Source organism: Sabethes cyaneus, chromosome 1 (genome assembly GCF_943734655.1).
Source record: "Sabethes cyaneus chromosome 1, idSabCyanKW18_F2, whole genome shotgun sequence".
Classification (NCBI taxonomy): domain Eukaryota; kingdom Metazoa; phylum Arthropoda; class Insecta; order Diptera; family Culicidae; genus Sabethes; species Sabethes cyaneus.
Window position 1 is genome coordinate 112,152,730 of NC_071353.1, and position 17,037 is coordinate 112,169,766.

Genomic DNA, 17,037 nt, shown 5'->3' on the forward strand with positions numbered 1-17,037 from the left:
GCGCATATAACGTAACAATATAATGATATAATTGCATTAAAACGAGCCGTAAGTGTTGATAAACGGCTTGTACTTGACTTCTTATTTTGCTATTCTGCGGCCACTATTTGTGCCCTCTGACATCTGACGGTTGCCGTCTTTTTCTACCCTATTGGTAATGCAAGGCAAGTAGCTGTGATATGAGAGGGAATATCACCAAGATTTAAATACGACTAATTCCAACTCACTCAATGACGTCCGTAATGGTTTAGATAGTAAAGCTGTAAGGAAACGAGTCAGGTTGCATGACTAACTCCCGGTTCGAACCCCTGTCTAGGTGGTAACATTATTCAGCATTTCAAAAAATGGTTCTCTTTATCCTGCTTCCATTGAGATGCTGCAAAAAAAATCGCTTGCTTTTTTAGTTTTTTAAATCCCGACAAACGATCTGTCGTCGATACTTTTTCGATACGTCGATAATGTAGACAAAGTGACGTTTTGATTAAGCCTCAGACAAACACTAATAATGTTTATTGAATGCTTGTGGCGTAGCATTTTAATAACCCGCTATTTCGCCTTTTTAGCATTACGTGAGTTCTACAGAAGCATATAAAGAAAAATAAGCTTTTAATCATAGTTCTGTATGCTTATACAATGTTGTCAAAGGACTAGCGTTTAGTACTTACTGGTTACTTGGGTAGTTCTACAAAAGTTAGACGAGATTTTTTCAATTAACTATAAAATTTAATTAAAAAAATTAAAGTTTTCTCACTTTAGGGGTCTTTAAAGTGACCTTAAAAATGACCCACATTCTTCAGCTCAACACCACTTGTTTTGTATTCAAACCTAAGCCTTTGGTCAAAATTTCAGCCAAATCGGTCAAGATTTGCGAATTTGAGACCAATTTTACGAGTTGTAGGGTAATCTAACAACTGAGCATCTCTTGCTTCTACAACGATCGCTGGATGACAACGAGAGTCAACGGAACCCGCTGATTCGAAAACGACCGCTATATGACGCTAAGGGCCCCGGCGGCACTCGCTTCTTTATCAACGGCCCGCGAGAGTACCGGTGATGGTCCCCATCCCAACTGTAGACGACCGACAATAAGAGACTTTAAGAGTCCTAGCAGCGCTTCGTAGCATAAGAACGTTAAGAGTCTCGACGGAACAACCTGCTTCAATAACGTTCGCTGGAGGAGGTCGAGGGTCTCAGAGGCGACCCCTACTTCAATGACGTCTGATCAAGAACGACGAAAGTGTCTTTGGTGCTCCCAACAGCATCGACCGACCGCAAAAGGACTTTGAAAGTCCCGGCAGCGCTTCGTAGAATATGAACGACCGCTGCACTATGGGCAAAAAGGAACCAAAAAACGGACGCAATCAAGATACGGCTTGCAGGCCTATAAAATATAGGTGATCTTATGTAAAATTTTCCGGTGAATCGCGTGGTGCCAACCCCTTTCCTGTATGTCGTCGGGAAGTGCCCCATTTTGGTCATTTTCCCCTATTTTTAACATAGGGGACAAAAAAATATTAGTTTTTTTTGCGGCAGCGCTGCCAAATACTTTTATTTTCAATCTGAAAACTAAATTTGTATTTTTCTCTCAATGAGTACAATTTGATCTCAAAAATTTCCACACCATCGTGTTTCTCAGACTTTTTTACATAAGAATCATTCAAAACCGCGAAGTGTTCCGTCCTGTTCTCGAGATATAGCGTTTTGAAACAAACAATTCCCGATTTCTCATGTAAAACTGTAAACAAAATGAAACTTTCTAGCAATAAGCAAATAACAAAAAAAGCAAGATTTATCTGGTTGAATCTAAAGCAACATTACGCTGTTGTGGCGGAAGCACATAAACAGTATATAATATAACAAAACTTTGTTTTTGAGCGTCTTAGCAGAATACGAAAGTTGAGTGAAAAAAAAGTCAAACCTATTTTCACAATAAAATTCCACTATTAGTTTTAATTCAACAGATACGCTTTTCACCTTCTACTTGAAGGCTTTAAAATGTTTGTTTTCGAACTGTTTTGTAGTTTCGATTTTTCTTTCATTCAAGAATATAATATAGTTTCTCCTAACAGTGATGCCAACTTTACAGTTTTCACTAGTATTGGAACATTATAAATCCATATCAATATTTTATATCAGTATTATTGCTCTTTGCATTGAAAGTTGGATTTTGAACACACTTGAAGATAGAATTAACAAAAGGGCGAATGTCGCAAGCGTAAACAAACCGAGTGAGGGTTGACTTTCCTATGCTGCTCCAGCAAAACATAACTCTCACCCGATTTGTTTACATTTGCGACATTCGCCCTTTTGTTAATTCTATCTAGACTTGTTCAGTCACACATTTTATAGGTGAGAAAAGTTGGCAACATTTCATGGGAAACCCGCATGAATCTTGGTTGATTCCTATTTGAATTCTAATGCTTACGTAGAGTTGTTATCGACGTTAATAATAATATAAAAAATAGTTTCTAAATACATAATTCATATCTTAAACAAATATGCATATATGCTGCATATAAATAAAGAAATAAATGAAAAATTATATGCTATTTGCTTTTCCTACAACTGGTACTGGCGCCACTGCTAAATCAAATGTCGGCTCAGATGGGAGAGTTGTAATGATGGGAAATGCCGATCAAAATCTATAACGATTATTGATAAAGTTTTCTTATCGTTAATAATTAATAACGATAATATGACAGTATAAGCAAAAATACGTAAGGAATAGAACAAAAATTTTAAAATAATAACCAGCCCAGAAGAAGATTTCACTTTAAACCCTCCAATTTTCGATATTCTTCCGTAACGATAAAGTTTAATGGTATTATCGATATAAGATTACTTGCGATATTATCAGTAGCACACTTTTCATCACAGTTTTGAAGGTTGCACTTTATAACTGTGCAGTCCAATTGAGTGCGAAGAGCGCAATAACAGTATTAATATATTTTTATTTCTCCAAATAACTATTTCCTTGTGCCTTTTCTGCTTATTTTTTTGATACTTTATATGTAGTCCTTGAATTTGATTTGGAAATCGTTTTCATTATAACAGAATTGGTACTAACAGAAATTGCGGCGTGCATAGATCGGATACCAGGAATAGATGCTGCTGACAGAAAGCGATCTTCAATATTTCCTTTTCTTCGCAACATTCTGCGGTCGACACGAATTTTACATTTAGGTTACAATTATTTAGCGCCCACTCATGACGGGATTTATCGAAAGATGCTAAACGATGCGTATTACTCCGGCGAAGAGCTAATTTATTTATTTTTTTGTTTAGATTATAGTTACTTTAACCAGTTTTGGGTCATTCGTGACTTTTGCGGGATTGGGATTTGAACCCGGGTCCTCGGCGTGAGAGGCGTGAATGCTAACCACCACGCCGGGACTGACCCCAGCTAATTTATTTCATATGAATTATATAGAAACCTAAACAATGATATATACTGCTCATTTCGTCAATACAATACAGATTTTCGATAAAAGCAATTAAGCATTGATAATTTTTTTTGCATTTTGCTTTGCGCAAGTGAATGTTATTGTTGCATAGTTGACATTGTGTCACCTCTGCTGCTAGCCATCTCACGTGGTTGAAGGCATGAGAATTTAGGAATTGTTTGTTTGACTTTTCGTTCACTCAATTTGAGCATTCTGCTAAGACGCTCAAAAACAAGCTTTAGTTGTATTATACACTGTTTATGAGCTTTCGCAACAGCGCAATGTTGCTTTAGAATAAACCAGATTAATTTTACTTTGTTTTGTTATTTGCTTATTGCTAGGAAATTTTATTTTGTTTATGATTTTACTGGAAAAGTTGGGAATTGTTTGTTTCAAGACGTTATATCTCGAGAACGGGACGGAACACCTCGTGGTTTTGAGTGATTCTTATGTAAAAAAGTCTGAGGAATACGATGGTGTTGAAATTTTTAAGATCAAATTGTACTTATTGAGAGAAAAATACAAATTTAGTTTTCAGATTTAAAATAAAAGTATTTGGCAGCGCTACCGCAAAAAACTAATATTTTTTTCCGATTCCTCAAATGATTTCCCATCAAAATGTAGAATAAAGTTTTTTCTAAATTGAATATTTACGAAGATATAAGCAAAAGAAAATAAGCGAATTTGACGAAAATGATGCTTTTTTCTAATACAAGGGGAGGTTCCCAAAAATCGAGGGAAAGTTCAATCGGCAACAAACTTAGGATTTTTGCTTCTTGACCCAAAACGAACAAGTTTAGTGAAAATCCGAGAAGGTCGATTACAAGTTTGTACTTTTTCTCGGTCACTTGACGTGGAATGACCCGTATGACAGAATTTGAGTGGTTTTCACTGATAATTGGATTAACTTTAGAGGTATTGTGTTATTAGCTTTATGGACACTTTATGGATCCTTGTAAGATTTGTAGAAGCTACTCCTACTCACATAGTACATATAACAAATATTAAAAAAGCAAATAACTATGAATTATTATTATATATTGTTTCTTCTTATTTACGTATGCTGATTAATTAGTATATTTATAAAGTAATACTCCACAAATTAATACAACTTTTGGGGATGGACACTTAGCGCATGAGTTTTTATTTGGACGAGACATAGGCGACATTAGTTTTCAAATTCATTCTTTGGTTGAAGAGATCAACCTGTTATGTGGTTTCAACATGTTGTGTCTTTTTCTATGCCTCTGTTGTATGCTGTTGATTCATTAATCATTGCAACCCTTGAAATTTCCTTGACTAATTTCGGCAGATCGAGTTTTTTATATTCACATTAGATGCCTACCACGCTAATGGGGCTAAAACCTTTTCAGATTTGATTAGCAAAGTTGCGTGATAAAATGTTCCTGATTCGGTTACTGACAAAGGGCCGATAAAAGTAAACCAGTTTTATCCACTTAACACAATCAAATTTGGCCGTCGGCGGTGTCGAACACCTACCTTGCTTACTGTCATTAATAATTTCGTACCGAACATTATCCACTTCGTCAACCAGCTGCCGAGCCGAAAACAAAACAAAAATTAAAATTAACACAAAAACCGTGGGTTTCACCTTGTCTCAGCACGTTTTTTTTCGGTTTCCTTACCTTTTAGGGAATGTGTACCTACAACCGACGAACCAACCGGCAGAACTTGCAGCAACCCGTGCAGTAGCAATAGCGATCACAACAAAAACTGTCGGCGGTAGTTAACGTAATTACTGCCAGGTAGCCAGCGACCGATCATCCAAAAACAATCCGAAAGCAGCCAAGCGCGGAAGCCATCAATAATGACTTCACCGGCCGACGGCTAGACCCACAATCATCTTCTAAAGTCTACCTGCAAGCCTGCATATAAGGGCATCGTCATCGTTAGCGCACCGAGAATCGCCAGAACCCACTCGCGATGTCAGAGGTAAGTCAATTTATCTGTCTTGTCAACATAAATAACGGTCAGAAAAGGGGACACCGTTTCATGGTGGTTTGATCAATTTGGAGGTCATTTCCCCCACCGCTCCGCCCGGTACGATTTTGTAATCGTTCCGCTGCACGTAGAGAGATGAATCCTATTGATAGTTGTGAAAGGTCAGCTTTTCCGCTGTCACTTGCTCCGCAGAAGAAAATATAGCGAATAGCAAAACCGAGCAGCAGGTTGATCTGGCGATTGCGGTGGCCCAGCATCACATGTTCTCCTCATTATTTTTGATTGCACAGTCTCTTCGTCGATTCGAGAGCTAAAGATAAGTAAAATGAAAATTTATTATGTTTTGGATTCTTTGTACGGGTGAATTTATGTATTGTTCTTACATCTGTCAACGGGTAACGTTTGAAAAACTTTCAATCTCTATCAATATTAGTAACAATTGGGGATATAAAGTCACGTACTGCTCTATACTGAAAATTGCATACGTTTATGCTATTAATAATTGTTTACCGAAATATCTCTATGAATTCCAACAACATGTGTAAGGGTTGATCATGAAGCAATGATCACGTTAGCCAACTGGATTCCATTCAACCAACTAGATACCAATGTTTAGGAAAGCTACCCAAAATCAATGATCAATCAATGAAAGCCTTGCATTCTGGCCATGATTCAACCGCCGTTCTTCGATTTTGAGCTACCGCTGACAAGTAGTACGTTCTCGTCAGTTTACAGTACATCGAATTCCGTCGGCTGATGTAATACACCTTGTCAATCAGCGGTCGGTTTTGGCTCGTGCTGATGGAACACGATAAACACGACCGGACGGGACCAGTCAAAATGTATGTCAATTTCTTGGTCGAATCGGTTCGGTACCGGACGTACTTACGTATTTGGAGAATAAGAGCAATCATCGCTTTTCGTAATGGTAAACTCGTCCGATTGTTTAAAGCAGTGATGGCCAAACTGCGGCCCGCGGGCCGCATGTGGCCCTTTGAGATGATTCGTGCGGCCCGCGGACTGATTTGAAAGATGGTGAACCTAGAAAATTTTTTGATGACATAGAAGTCCCTCAGTTTAATCGTTATGCCTCGCGCATGTTGGGAATCTGAATGCTTTCTGGTTCAAATCTCATGGTGATTCCTAGAAAATTGTTTTTGTTGTCGTCTATTTTACATTTTGTTATGCATATGGATGGCCAGAGATTATTGCGGCCCGCGTTATTCATGGACGATCTGATTTGGCCCGAACCATGCCTATACCTGGGCACCACTGGTTTAAAGTATGATCTTTTTTTAGGCAAGCCTCGACAGAGAGAGGCAGAGAAAGACCTTACAGTGTTGCCAGAAGCGCAACAATAAGTAACAGAATGTAAATATATAGGTTGCTGAAATTGGACTATTCAAGTTTAGTCAAAGGGCTCAATCCCAGTGTAGTAATTAGCACTCACTCTTCTCACGAGGAGGACTGGGGCTCAAATCCCAACCCCGCAGAAGTCACGAATGATTTTAGCTTTTCAAACAAGATGCTGAATGAAATTCACATTTTAGAATTAAATAAAGACAAAAATTTGAAGGTGTAAGGTAACCAATCTATAGAGAAGAGCAGGGCATAAGTGCGATGTTTGAAGTTGTCATCAATTTTCGTGAGATATAAAGAAGGACAACAACTTAATGTATTTTATAGTGATGCAGTAACTCAATGTCTTCACATTCAACTATTATTGATCTGCGGTAATAGTGTTTTGCAAAATAAATTCTTCTTTTTTCTGATCAAGTGCTGATTCGCACTTTTACCCCACTAGCGGGGCAAAAGTGCGAATACCGCGGGGCAAAAGTTCGAAGCTAGAATCCATGAAATTAGCCCAGCAGTAGTTAACAAACCCATATTAACTTCAATCTGCGTTATGTTTCGGTAAGGAATATTCTCAATTTGCATCTTTTCTATTTTGCGTTGGTGTATTGCAGCCTCTGTTAGATCGAAACTTTTCAAAACGTTTGTTTTTTGTTTCATCAGTGGAAACACATTGTTTTTCTTCGGCCAGCATCTGTAGAGCACACAGTTTTCTGCAGATCTTTTATTTCTAGTATCTGTAATATAGTGCTGCTGTATATATAAGCTGTATATAATTAGCTATACATTTTTGCCTCGTCCATGAATCGAACTTTTGCCCCGCCCATGAATCGAACTTTTACCCCGCTAGGCGTTTGACGGGTTTAGATTAAATTACGGAAAAGCGAAATATATTTTGTAAATTATTTTCACCGTATTTTCAAAACAGATATGTGAGTGATGTAAAACGCTGCTACAAATTTTTAACAAGTAATATCTTCCTGTTGATATCGTATTTGCCATATAACAAAAAATTACATCAAAACCGCACTAAAATAACATTTGCACATAACTTAGCAACTAAGCTTCGTAAGCAACCAAAGTTTACGTTAGATTCAAGCTGTCAAAGTAGTCACCCATCCATGCCAATGTAGAAAATTTACTCGGAATCTGCACCGATAAATCACTGAATCGCACTTTTACCCGCATCGCACTTTTACCCCTCCTTACTCTATTTGGAAGGCAAGTTGAAAAAATTTAGTGTACATTTGTAAACGGTCCGTAATCGGCTGTTCGGCGAAGCTTTCGTTTGACGGCGAAACAGGAGCGTTGTATGGCCGTCAGCTCAACTTTGCGAATGTTTCTCTTGATTATACCAATCATCTATTTGCAATTCGTGGCTCTCCAGTTATTTTTGTACACCAAGGAACTCAAAATCCCGAAGAAATCCTCGATTGGGTGCATTGAGACAGATTTTACGGGTCGTGGTCTTCGGGTAAAAATGGGATCGAATGGGTATTCAGTAACGATTGCGTTTTTTTTGGCATAATGCGATGATGTTCTATCCGGCCAAAACACGTATTGTCCATCTGCATGATGTTTCTGTAGAAACAGGATCAAAATTTTCTTCAAACATTCGTCTGGTGCTGGTGCATCTTAATTGATAGCCAAATCAGAGGGCTTGTTGTTGAAGAAACGAGAAAGAGAACGATGTCCTTCTGCGTCCATAATTTTGACAAGTCTTCCACTACCTTGCTTGCGAATAGTTGTCGGGCATCTTAGGATATGGTAAACAGTCGAAGCCGCAACATATTCGCTTTTTAAAGGTTGTACCGTAAACCTTTTGCCGAGATTTCTGTGGAAGTTCGTAGAAGTGTACAACGCGCTGGCGGAATGCTTCTTGTTTTGACGTCATTTTTAGCAAAACTTAGCAAGCATCAACAAAACAAAAAATACTGACAGAAAGAGGAGAGCAAGAGCGCTAACACATACACACTCTCATTTCTCCCTGAGCTCGTGTGTTGTTGAGTATAGGGGCCTCGAAAAAAATCCAAAATTTTAGTTGTCACCCGTTATTCTGTTTGCTTCTTTCTCTCAGAAAGAATAAAGTTATGCATTTCGGGATATTATTCATTGTATGTAGCGTCAGGCTTCATTTTCGATTTTTTGCTCAGTCAATACTCATTTGACTACAGCGCTTCAACGAAACAGAATTCGAAAAAGTAGTGTATAGGGCGTTGAGTTTATTATTACCTACAATATTGTTGAAGAAAGTGTAGATTTATCTTTTGTATCCTACGGCACTACTGGGCTGCTACTCCGTTGGCAACCAAATGAGCGCTCTTTTTGCTACCTACGGGAGAGCTGCCGAATAGCGCTGTAAATACAAAAAATAAAACTACACTTTTTTCGAATCCTGTTTCGTTGAGGCGTTGTAGTTAAACGACCATCTACAGAGCAAAAACCGAAAATGAAGCCTGTATAGCGTACTAGTGCTTTTTGTCATTAAATGAAACTTTCTTTTCTGTAAAGTTTATAAAAATCCTTAGATTCGAGCACTTGATCCGTAGGTCCGTAGCAACATCCTAAATCCGTAGACCTGGCATCACTGGGGCTCCGCAGCCGCACGGTTACCGAATCGGCTTTAACAAGCGAGTGGTCGTGGGTTCGAATCTTAGTAGAATCGATGTCAAATGACTATACCGTGGGTTTATTGTCAGGTCCCTCATTACCTTTTTTTCATGCTGGACGCTCGCCTTTGAGATGATCTCTTCAAAGTGTAAACGAATGGTGAGCGCAACAAGATTATCTCCTAGGTCACAAACATGATTAACCGGTTGCAGTGCATGGCCCGAATAGGGGCTCAATCTGCGGTTAAACGAGATACCATTGCATTTGGAGACAGACATCACAGAACAGAAGTGGAAGTAGAAATCCAAACACGTACATGCTACTTTCTACAGATACTAGCGAACCTGGCGGTAGCGAGTCACTTTTTTCCGCAAAAATACACGAACGTATACGAATGCACACGAAAGCATGTGAAAGCTGCTATGCGATTGGCAGCGAGCGTTCTGCTTATATTGCTGTTATTTGCTTCTATGCGTAAACCTTCCCAAAGAAAAATAAAAACAAAAAAGACTCTGTTACCAGTTTTGATCACCGAATCGTTCGGACTTCCACTTCTGTTCTGTGCACTGATTGTCAACAACAGCTGTTTTTATGGACAGCTACATCTTAATATCGCATCGTCCGCGTAAAACAGGTGACATCCAGCTGGTAGCAGTATAGAGTGCTCGTTGATGAATAATGTGAAAAGCAGAGGTCCTAAGTTGCTTTCTTGAGGAACCCCTAATAAATTACAAAACATTCCGATTTTTCCGGACCAATTTTGACATATAAACTGCGGCCAGTAAAGTAAGATTTCATTCATCTGGTGAAAGCAATAGAAATTCTAAGCCTATCCATCCGATTCAACAATATTGCGTGGTCAACACGGTCGGTAGATAGCTTATAAGTCTGTATATAAAACGTCTACTTACGCATTATCCTCCATGTTGTTAAACAGACGAAACGAACTGCGTTAGATTATTGGCACCTAACCTTCTAAGGAAAAATCAGTGCTAATCAATGGATAAGTATTGCGAACTGCACATAAAAAGTTGTAGCCGTCGCGGACCGATTCTGATCAAGCGTGTAGCTTAAGCGCCACTCCTTACGGAGGCTACCGCCAAGATTTATTTGCCCGGATGAGACTGCTTGCTGTGCAAGTCCAGTTGAAATCCTTTCTAAGAAAAGAATCCGAATCGGTCAGCTAGGTACACAAGGTTGTGACCAGACAGGTGCAAACACCCTAGAAAGAAGACTTAACAAACTAAACGAACTTGCCTACAAGAATTCCCAACATAAAGTTCCTATCACTTAAGCTTTTCTCATCATGGGAACTTACAATACTCACCACCAGACTGCGTTAAGTTACGCGAAACTGAACGAAAGTACGTATTCAACATAGTCATACCAAACGAAGCGGACAAGATCGACTAAAGGTGACTAGGGAAATATTTCATTACTAAAGTCCTACATAACTCAAGAGAGATCAAAAATTGTTGTTCTTTATAAACCGGTTACTTTTGTATTCAGTTTTTGGGTTAGTTAATAATTCTACTATGTACAAATGATTCACATAAGACATAACAACTTGACCAAAGTTCAATTTTCAGTTTCTCTGCGGTACCTATCTACTCTCTGTGTGCGAATACTCTTTATACCTCTCTAACTCTCAAACTTCAATCTTCAAGACGACTTCGCTGTGCGGGCATGACCTTATCCAATCTTATCAATGAATCTTATCCCGAGAGTCAAGTGTCACATGGCGAATCTTGCACTCTCGGGAGCGAACGCAGAACGTTTCGGGGGACGGCCAAGAATGCGGCAACAATCACTATTTGACTAAGCTCACTTTAGTCGGTGAGTCTCAGCGGGTGCACCTAGCTGGACCGATTGGGATTCTTTTCTTGGAATGGATTCCAACTGGACTCGCAAGTAAGCAGTCTCATCCGGGCAAATGCGATCTTGGCGGTAGCCTCCGAAAGGAGTGGCGCCTAAGCTACGCGCTTTATCAAAATCGGTCCGCGACGGCTACAAAGTGCGTCGTGGACTATAATTTCCAATACGACCGACCAGAATAGTTTTGGATTTCTGCACAAGTTTGATTGCATTCGTAAAGTGAATTGTCAAGGAAACTCCAGTTAACAGTTGGGTCGACTAAGGAAGAAAAATTCCCTCTTCGAAAGTCCAAGTCACTAGCGCCAATAATATCTTCAAATTCAATAGTAACTGGCCGATCCACTACCACTTCAACGGCGGGATCATCAGCGTTAAGTGAAACTACTGGATCAAAAGATTCATGGACCGAGCAAAAAGAGGTTGCAGATTCGTTGGCTAAAACATTATTAAGCCGGCGTGAGTTTCTGTTGACTACCGTATTTATCTGCGTTAGCTTTTGCAGGTGGAAACTAGCTAAGAAAACAGCGCAAGTCACCGAAATGTTCAATCGCAAATAGTCAATTACAGGCGGTACATGCTCAGGAAAACTCCAAATGAGTCCGGATTGATTATAATAATGATTCGAGGATCAGGTATACAGCCTCGATGTAATTGATGTGATCCTTAATGTCGATCAGGGCATCCTCCTACGCCTAAGCATTATCGAATTTGCCGCCTGCAAGAACATGGCCGTACGTAATACCTTTTTCCAGCACAGAATCCATCACAAGTACAACCTGGAGGTCACCAAATCAGACAGAATCACAGATCGACCACGTTTTGATCGACAGTCGGCACTTCTCAGACATTATTGACGTCAGATCCTACCGAAGCGCTAACGTTGACTCGGACCACTACCTAGTGATGGTTAAGATGCGTCCAAGACACTCCGTTGTGAACAACATTCGGTACCGACGCCAGCCTCGGTTAGATCTCGCGTGGATCAAGCAGCCAGACGTCGCCGCAAACTATGCGCATTCACTCGAAGCTGAGCTGTCGGAAGAAGATGAGCTGGACGAAGCCCCTCTCGAAGACTGTTGGAACACTATCAAAACAGCCATCAGCAGGGTAGCGGAGAGCTCCATCGGGCATTTGGACCGGATTAGCGGAACGATTGTTTTGACGATGAATGTAGGAGGGTGATGGATGAGGAGAAAGGTGCGCGGGCGGCCAAGATGCGTAGTGCCACACGTCAGAACGTGGAAAGACACAGACAGAAGCAGATGCAGCGAAACCAAATGTTTCGGGAGAAAAAGCGCTACCTGGAAGAGCAGGAATAGAGTTGGAGCGGCTGCATCGTTCTCAGGAAACGCGAAAGTTCTACCAGAAACTGAACGGATCCCGCAAAGGCTTTGTGCCGCGAGCCGAAAAGTGTCGGGATAAGACTGGCAGTATTCTGACGGACGAGCGTGAGGTGACCGATAGGTGGAAGCAGCACTTCGACGAACACCTGAATGGCGCCCAGGTGGAGAACCATGGCAGCGGGGAAAGCGATTTCGACGGTGCAACAAACGGGGAAGAGGTGCCAGCCCCAACGATAGGCGAAGTTAAGGAGGCCATCATGCAGCTAGAGAACAACAAGTCAGCTGGAAAAGATGGCATCGGAGCGGAGCTTATTAAAATGGGACCAGAAAAGCTGGCCGTTTGTTTACACCGACTAATTGTTAGAATTTGGGATACGGAACAGCTACCGGAGGAGTGGAAAGATAGGGTTATCTACCCGATCTATAAAAAGGGCGACAAGTTGGACTATGAGAACTATCGAGCGATCACCGTTCTCAATGCCGCCTATAAAGTGCTGTCCCAAATCATTTTCCGCCGACTATCACCAATAGCGAACAAATTTGTGGGAACTTATCAAGCAGGTTTCGTCGAAGGTCGGTCTTCAACGGATCAAATATTTATACTGCGGTCAATCCTCCAAAAAGGCCGTGAATACAAAGTTCCCACGCATTATTTGTTCGTTGACTTCAAAGCCGCATATGATACCATCGACCGGAAAGAGCTATGGAAAATCATGGACGAAAACAGCTTCCCCAAGAAGCTCATCAAACTGATTAAATCTACGATGGATGGTACACAGTGCTGTGTTCGGATTTCGGGTGGATTGTCAAGTTCATTCGAATCACACAGAGGGCTTCGTCAAGGTGATGGTCTTTCATGCCTGCTGTACGAGTGTACCCCATTAGGCATATGGACGATAGGCATACGGATGCTAGGCATACGGACGATAGGCATAATAGACGTTAGGCATAAATACGTTAGGCATAATGGACTTTAGGCATAATGGACCTTAGGCATAATGAACGATAGGCATAATGAGCAATGTTTTTGTTTATAGGATACGAGACCACTGTACTTAGATCTATAGTGGTAGATCTACACGGGTGATAGGGAATGGACGTGCGAAAGGCATAACGGACGTTTGGCAATTTGCCGTTAGCTTATAAGAGGTCTAATCAACTCAGTTTAAAAGTGCATTGCATATGGTATGAGTCAGATTACATACGAGTGACTGAAACTCAAAAGAATTGTACATTCAAGTTAAGTCTGCTAATGGTAAGAATCTGACCTTCAAGAAAGGTTGTCAGATGTAGAAACTTAATGCCACATGCAGAAACCTATTTATGAAACTGAAGGAAACCTGTAGGGTGCATCCCAGTTTTATATTCTCATTTGAATGCTTCTTATTCAAGTGACTTGCACTTCTTCCTGGGATAGGCAGCAATTATCTAAATATATTATGATATATCAATTGAGCCTTATCTCTTTTAAAATAACGCTGTGAAACAGCGGCGTGTTCCCCATTCCAAAAGCACCTTGTTTTATTTTTCTGACTTAAAGCTTAGATATTACATAGAACGTAATTACAGCCATGTAAACATAAAAGGTCTTGCTAATTTTCATTCAGCTCAAACTAGTAACTTTACCCTCTGATGGCAAAGGCGAAACCGGTGAAAGCGGGAACGCCAATGACAGTACTTCTGGATTCGAATATAATGTTCTAATTTCTCCGGAATGATAAAGCTACGTAAAAACTGCATACCATCCCCCCACCCGCTGTAAATCCATACGTTTGCATTTTTTCGGCGTACCGTTGCGGGACATAGGAACAAAATTAAAAATATATCTCTGCGGGTTATTTTAGTTGATCCAAAACAAAACTTTCCTGAAAAAGTTTCAGCTTTTTATCTCTGCTGGAAAATGTGTGGGGCTTAACGGATTAAAATGAGCGTAACTCATTTGCGCCTAAGAGAAAGAAACTGTTGGTACTACAAATAATTACCAAAATAAAACATAAGGTACAGATTGTGTTTGTTTTGTTGTTCTTAGACCAACAATACAATGCTATTGTTTTACGAAATGCTATTTTTCCTTCACTTGATATTTTTCTAAATAAAAGTTTGCGACTAGATTTAGTCAAGTAGAGGCTTGACCTTTCGTGCTTCGACCTTTTATGATTCGGTCATAATACGGCCAAATACAATTTCGGCCTTCGGTGGCAGTTGTTGAAATTCGGCCATTTGAATTTCGGTTATTTGTTATTGGACCATTCGATATCAACTCGGTGAGTCGATGCGAGGGGTAGGGAAAACTAACAAAAGTCGGTAGACCTACGAAAGCAAATAAATCTACACCTAGATTTCTGTGGGGGGCCGGCTCCGCAGTGGCCGTCCTTTTCGACGGAGGCTCGCCGGTAACCCTTGCGGCTTGCCATATGTTAGTTATGCCATATGTTTTTCTGTCAAATAGTCTCATGGATGTTTCTATGGCAAACGACGTAATGCCAAGCAGCATTATGCTAAATGACTTTATGTTGAATGGGTGGTTCCGGTTCTTATTATATTGTGACGCACTATTGTGTTATATTGTGATGATTGACTCAAGTAGAATTCGTAGGAAAGCCCATTATGCCTATCATCCATTATGCCTATCGTCCATTATGCCTATCATCCATTATGCCTATCGTCCGTTATGCCTAACGTCCATTATGCGTAATGTCCGTATGCCTAACGTCGCGCACCCCTGCTGTTCAACATAGTGCTACAAGGTGTTATGAACCGAGCGGATATCAACACGTGGGGCACGATATTCAACAAATCTAGTCAATTCATCTGTCGATGTCGAGCAGACTAAGTCCCCGTACAAAGTGCACCCTGTACGAGACGCTTATTAGACCGGTTGTTCTCTACGGGCATGAAACATGTACAATGCTCGAGGAGAACGGAGTATGGAAGCGGATGATGAACCATGAACTCGCACAGCTCTATGGCGAACCCAGTATCCAGAAGGTGGCTAAAGCTGGACGGATACGATGGGCAGGGCATGTTGCAAGAATGCCGGACAACTACCCTGCAAAGATGGTGTTCGCCTCAAATCCGGTAGGAACAAGACGACCAGGAGCGCAGCGAGCAAGATGGTTAGACCAGGTGGAGCGAGATCTGGCGGAGAGTACTCAGTGTTCGAGGAATTGGAGAGCGGTAGTCTTCAACCGAGTTACACGGAGAAATTTTGTTCAACAGGCTTTGTCTTAGCACGGCAAGCCACCTAAGTAAGTAAGTAAGGACTACGTCTTACCGCAAGTTGCCAAAAATTTACTTGCACCGGACGGATAGCTCTTGGCGGACTTTTGAAGCATAAAATGATTGCAATTTATAACGCATTTACATTCAATTTTTTCATATCAAAAAAGGGTCTCGATTTTGGCAACATAGGCGACACGAATTTGTTGCCAAATTCGAAATCCAAAAAGTGATAAATTCTGTCCAATACTGCCTTTAAATCTATATATATTACGTCAACTTTTGCGTTACGTTCGGTTTCTAAAATTAAATTAAATTTTTAGGCCCCTTGGCGAACGAGGGGTCCACTATTTCGAGGTATTAAAAGTGTAATTCTTATTTTTTAACCATTTTCAACCAATCAAGTGCAAAAGTTCGAATGTTTGAAGACCTCGTGTCAGTAGTGACCCCGTTTCAGCGAGAATTACTTATATATATGAATATTTCCAGATATTCAGGACATTGCCTTGCATAAACGATTTGTTGAAAATGCAGCAAAGAGGAGCAGCCAGAGTTGTAATGCAAGTAGGGTTTATTTCTAATTCCCGTCGTAGTAAGGAAAGCCACTCTAATTTTCATCATTTCTTAGGTGGATTTAATGCATACTCCAAAAGTTTTGCTGCTGATTTGACTCAAACACACTTACCTTCCGATCCGTGCCCTTTGAATTCACTAAAAAGCGATTATTAAAGCATTTTATTTAAATTACGCAACTGACTTTATATCTTAAATTCGTCGTAATGTTTTAAAATCCGTCCATCAAAATTTTTCATCGTTCGAACTAAAAATCACAATAATGTTTACGATGTTAGCGCGCATGTATTTGTGTAGGATGTATTTCTGCGGGTCATGCAAGTTTTCCCGGCTGCAGAATAACGACAATGCGTTGCAGGAGTTATTTTCATTTTATGAATGACGGAAATTGAAACGATTAGTCGACATTGGCATTTAAATAAAGTCGAAAAATGGCATTTAAATAAATCTCAGCTCACTTTGGTTGATCGTGTATGATAGTCAACAAACTAAACTATTAGGGAATAACTAATTTTGCATTGTGTGTCATAAAAATCGCTGAATTTTAGTGTTGGATAGGACGGGAATAGGTAATTACGACGAAGCAGCAACATACCCTACTAATCTTCTGTGGTATAATCGGTAGAAACGTTTTCAGAAGCACGCGTAGCCCTCTCATG

At 40.3% G+C, this 17,037-nt stretch overlaps 1 protein-coding gene across 1 annotated transcript in view; it reads left to right on the top strand.

Annotated features, from left to right (window-relative positions):
* The window catches only part of LOC128733152 (adenylate cyclase type 9), an 81,501-nt gene that overhangs the window by 15,095 nt on the left and 49,369 nt on the right, over positions 1-17,037 (top strand). The window contains exon 2 of the mRNA XM_053826788.1: positions 5,097-5,396. Coding sequence (XP_053682763.1) covers positions 5,388-5,396 — 9 coding nt within the window. The 5' untranslated portion in view covers positions 5,097-5,387. The remainder of the gene's footprint in view (positions 1-5,096; positions 5,397-17,037) is intronic.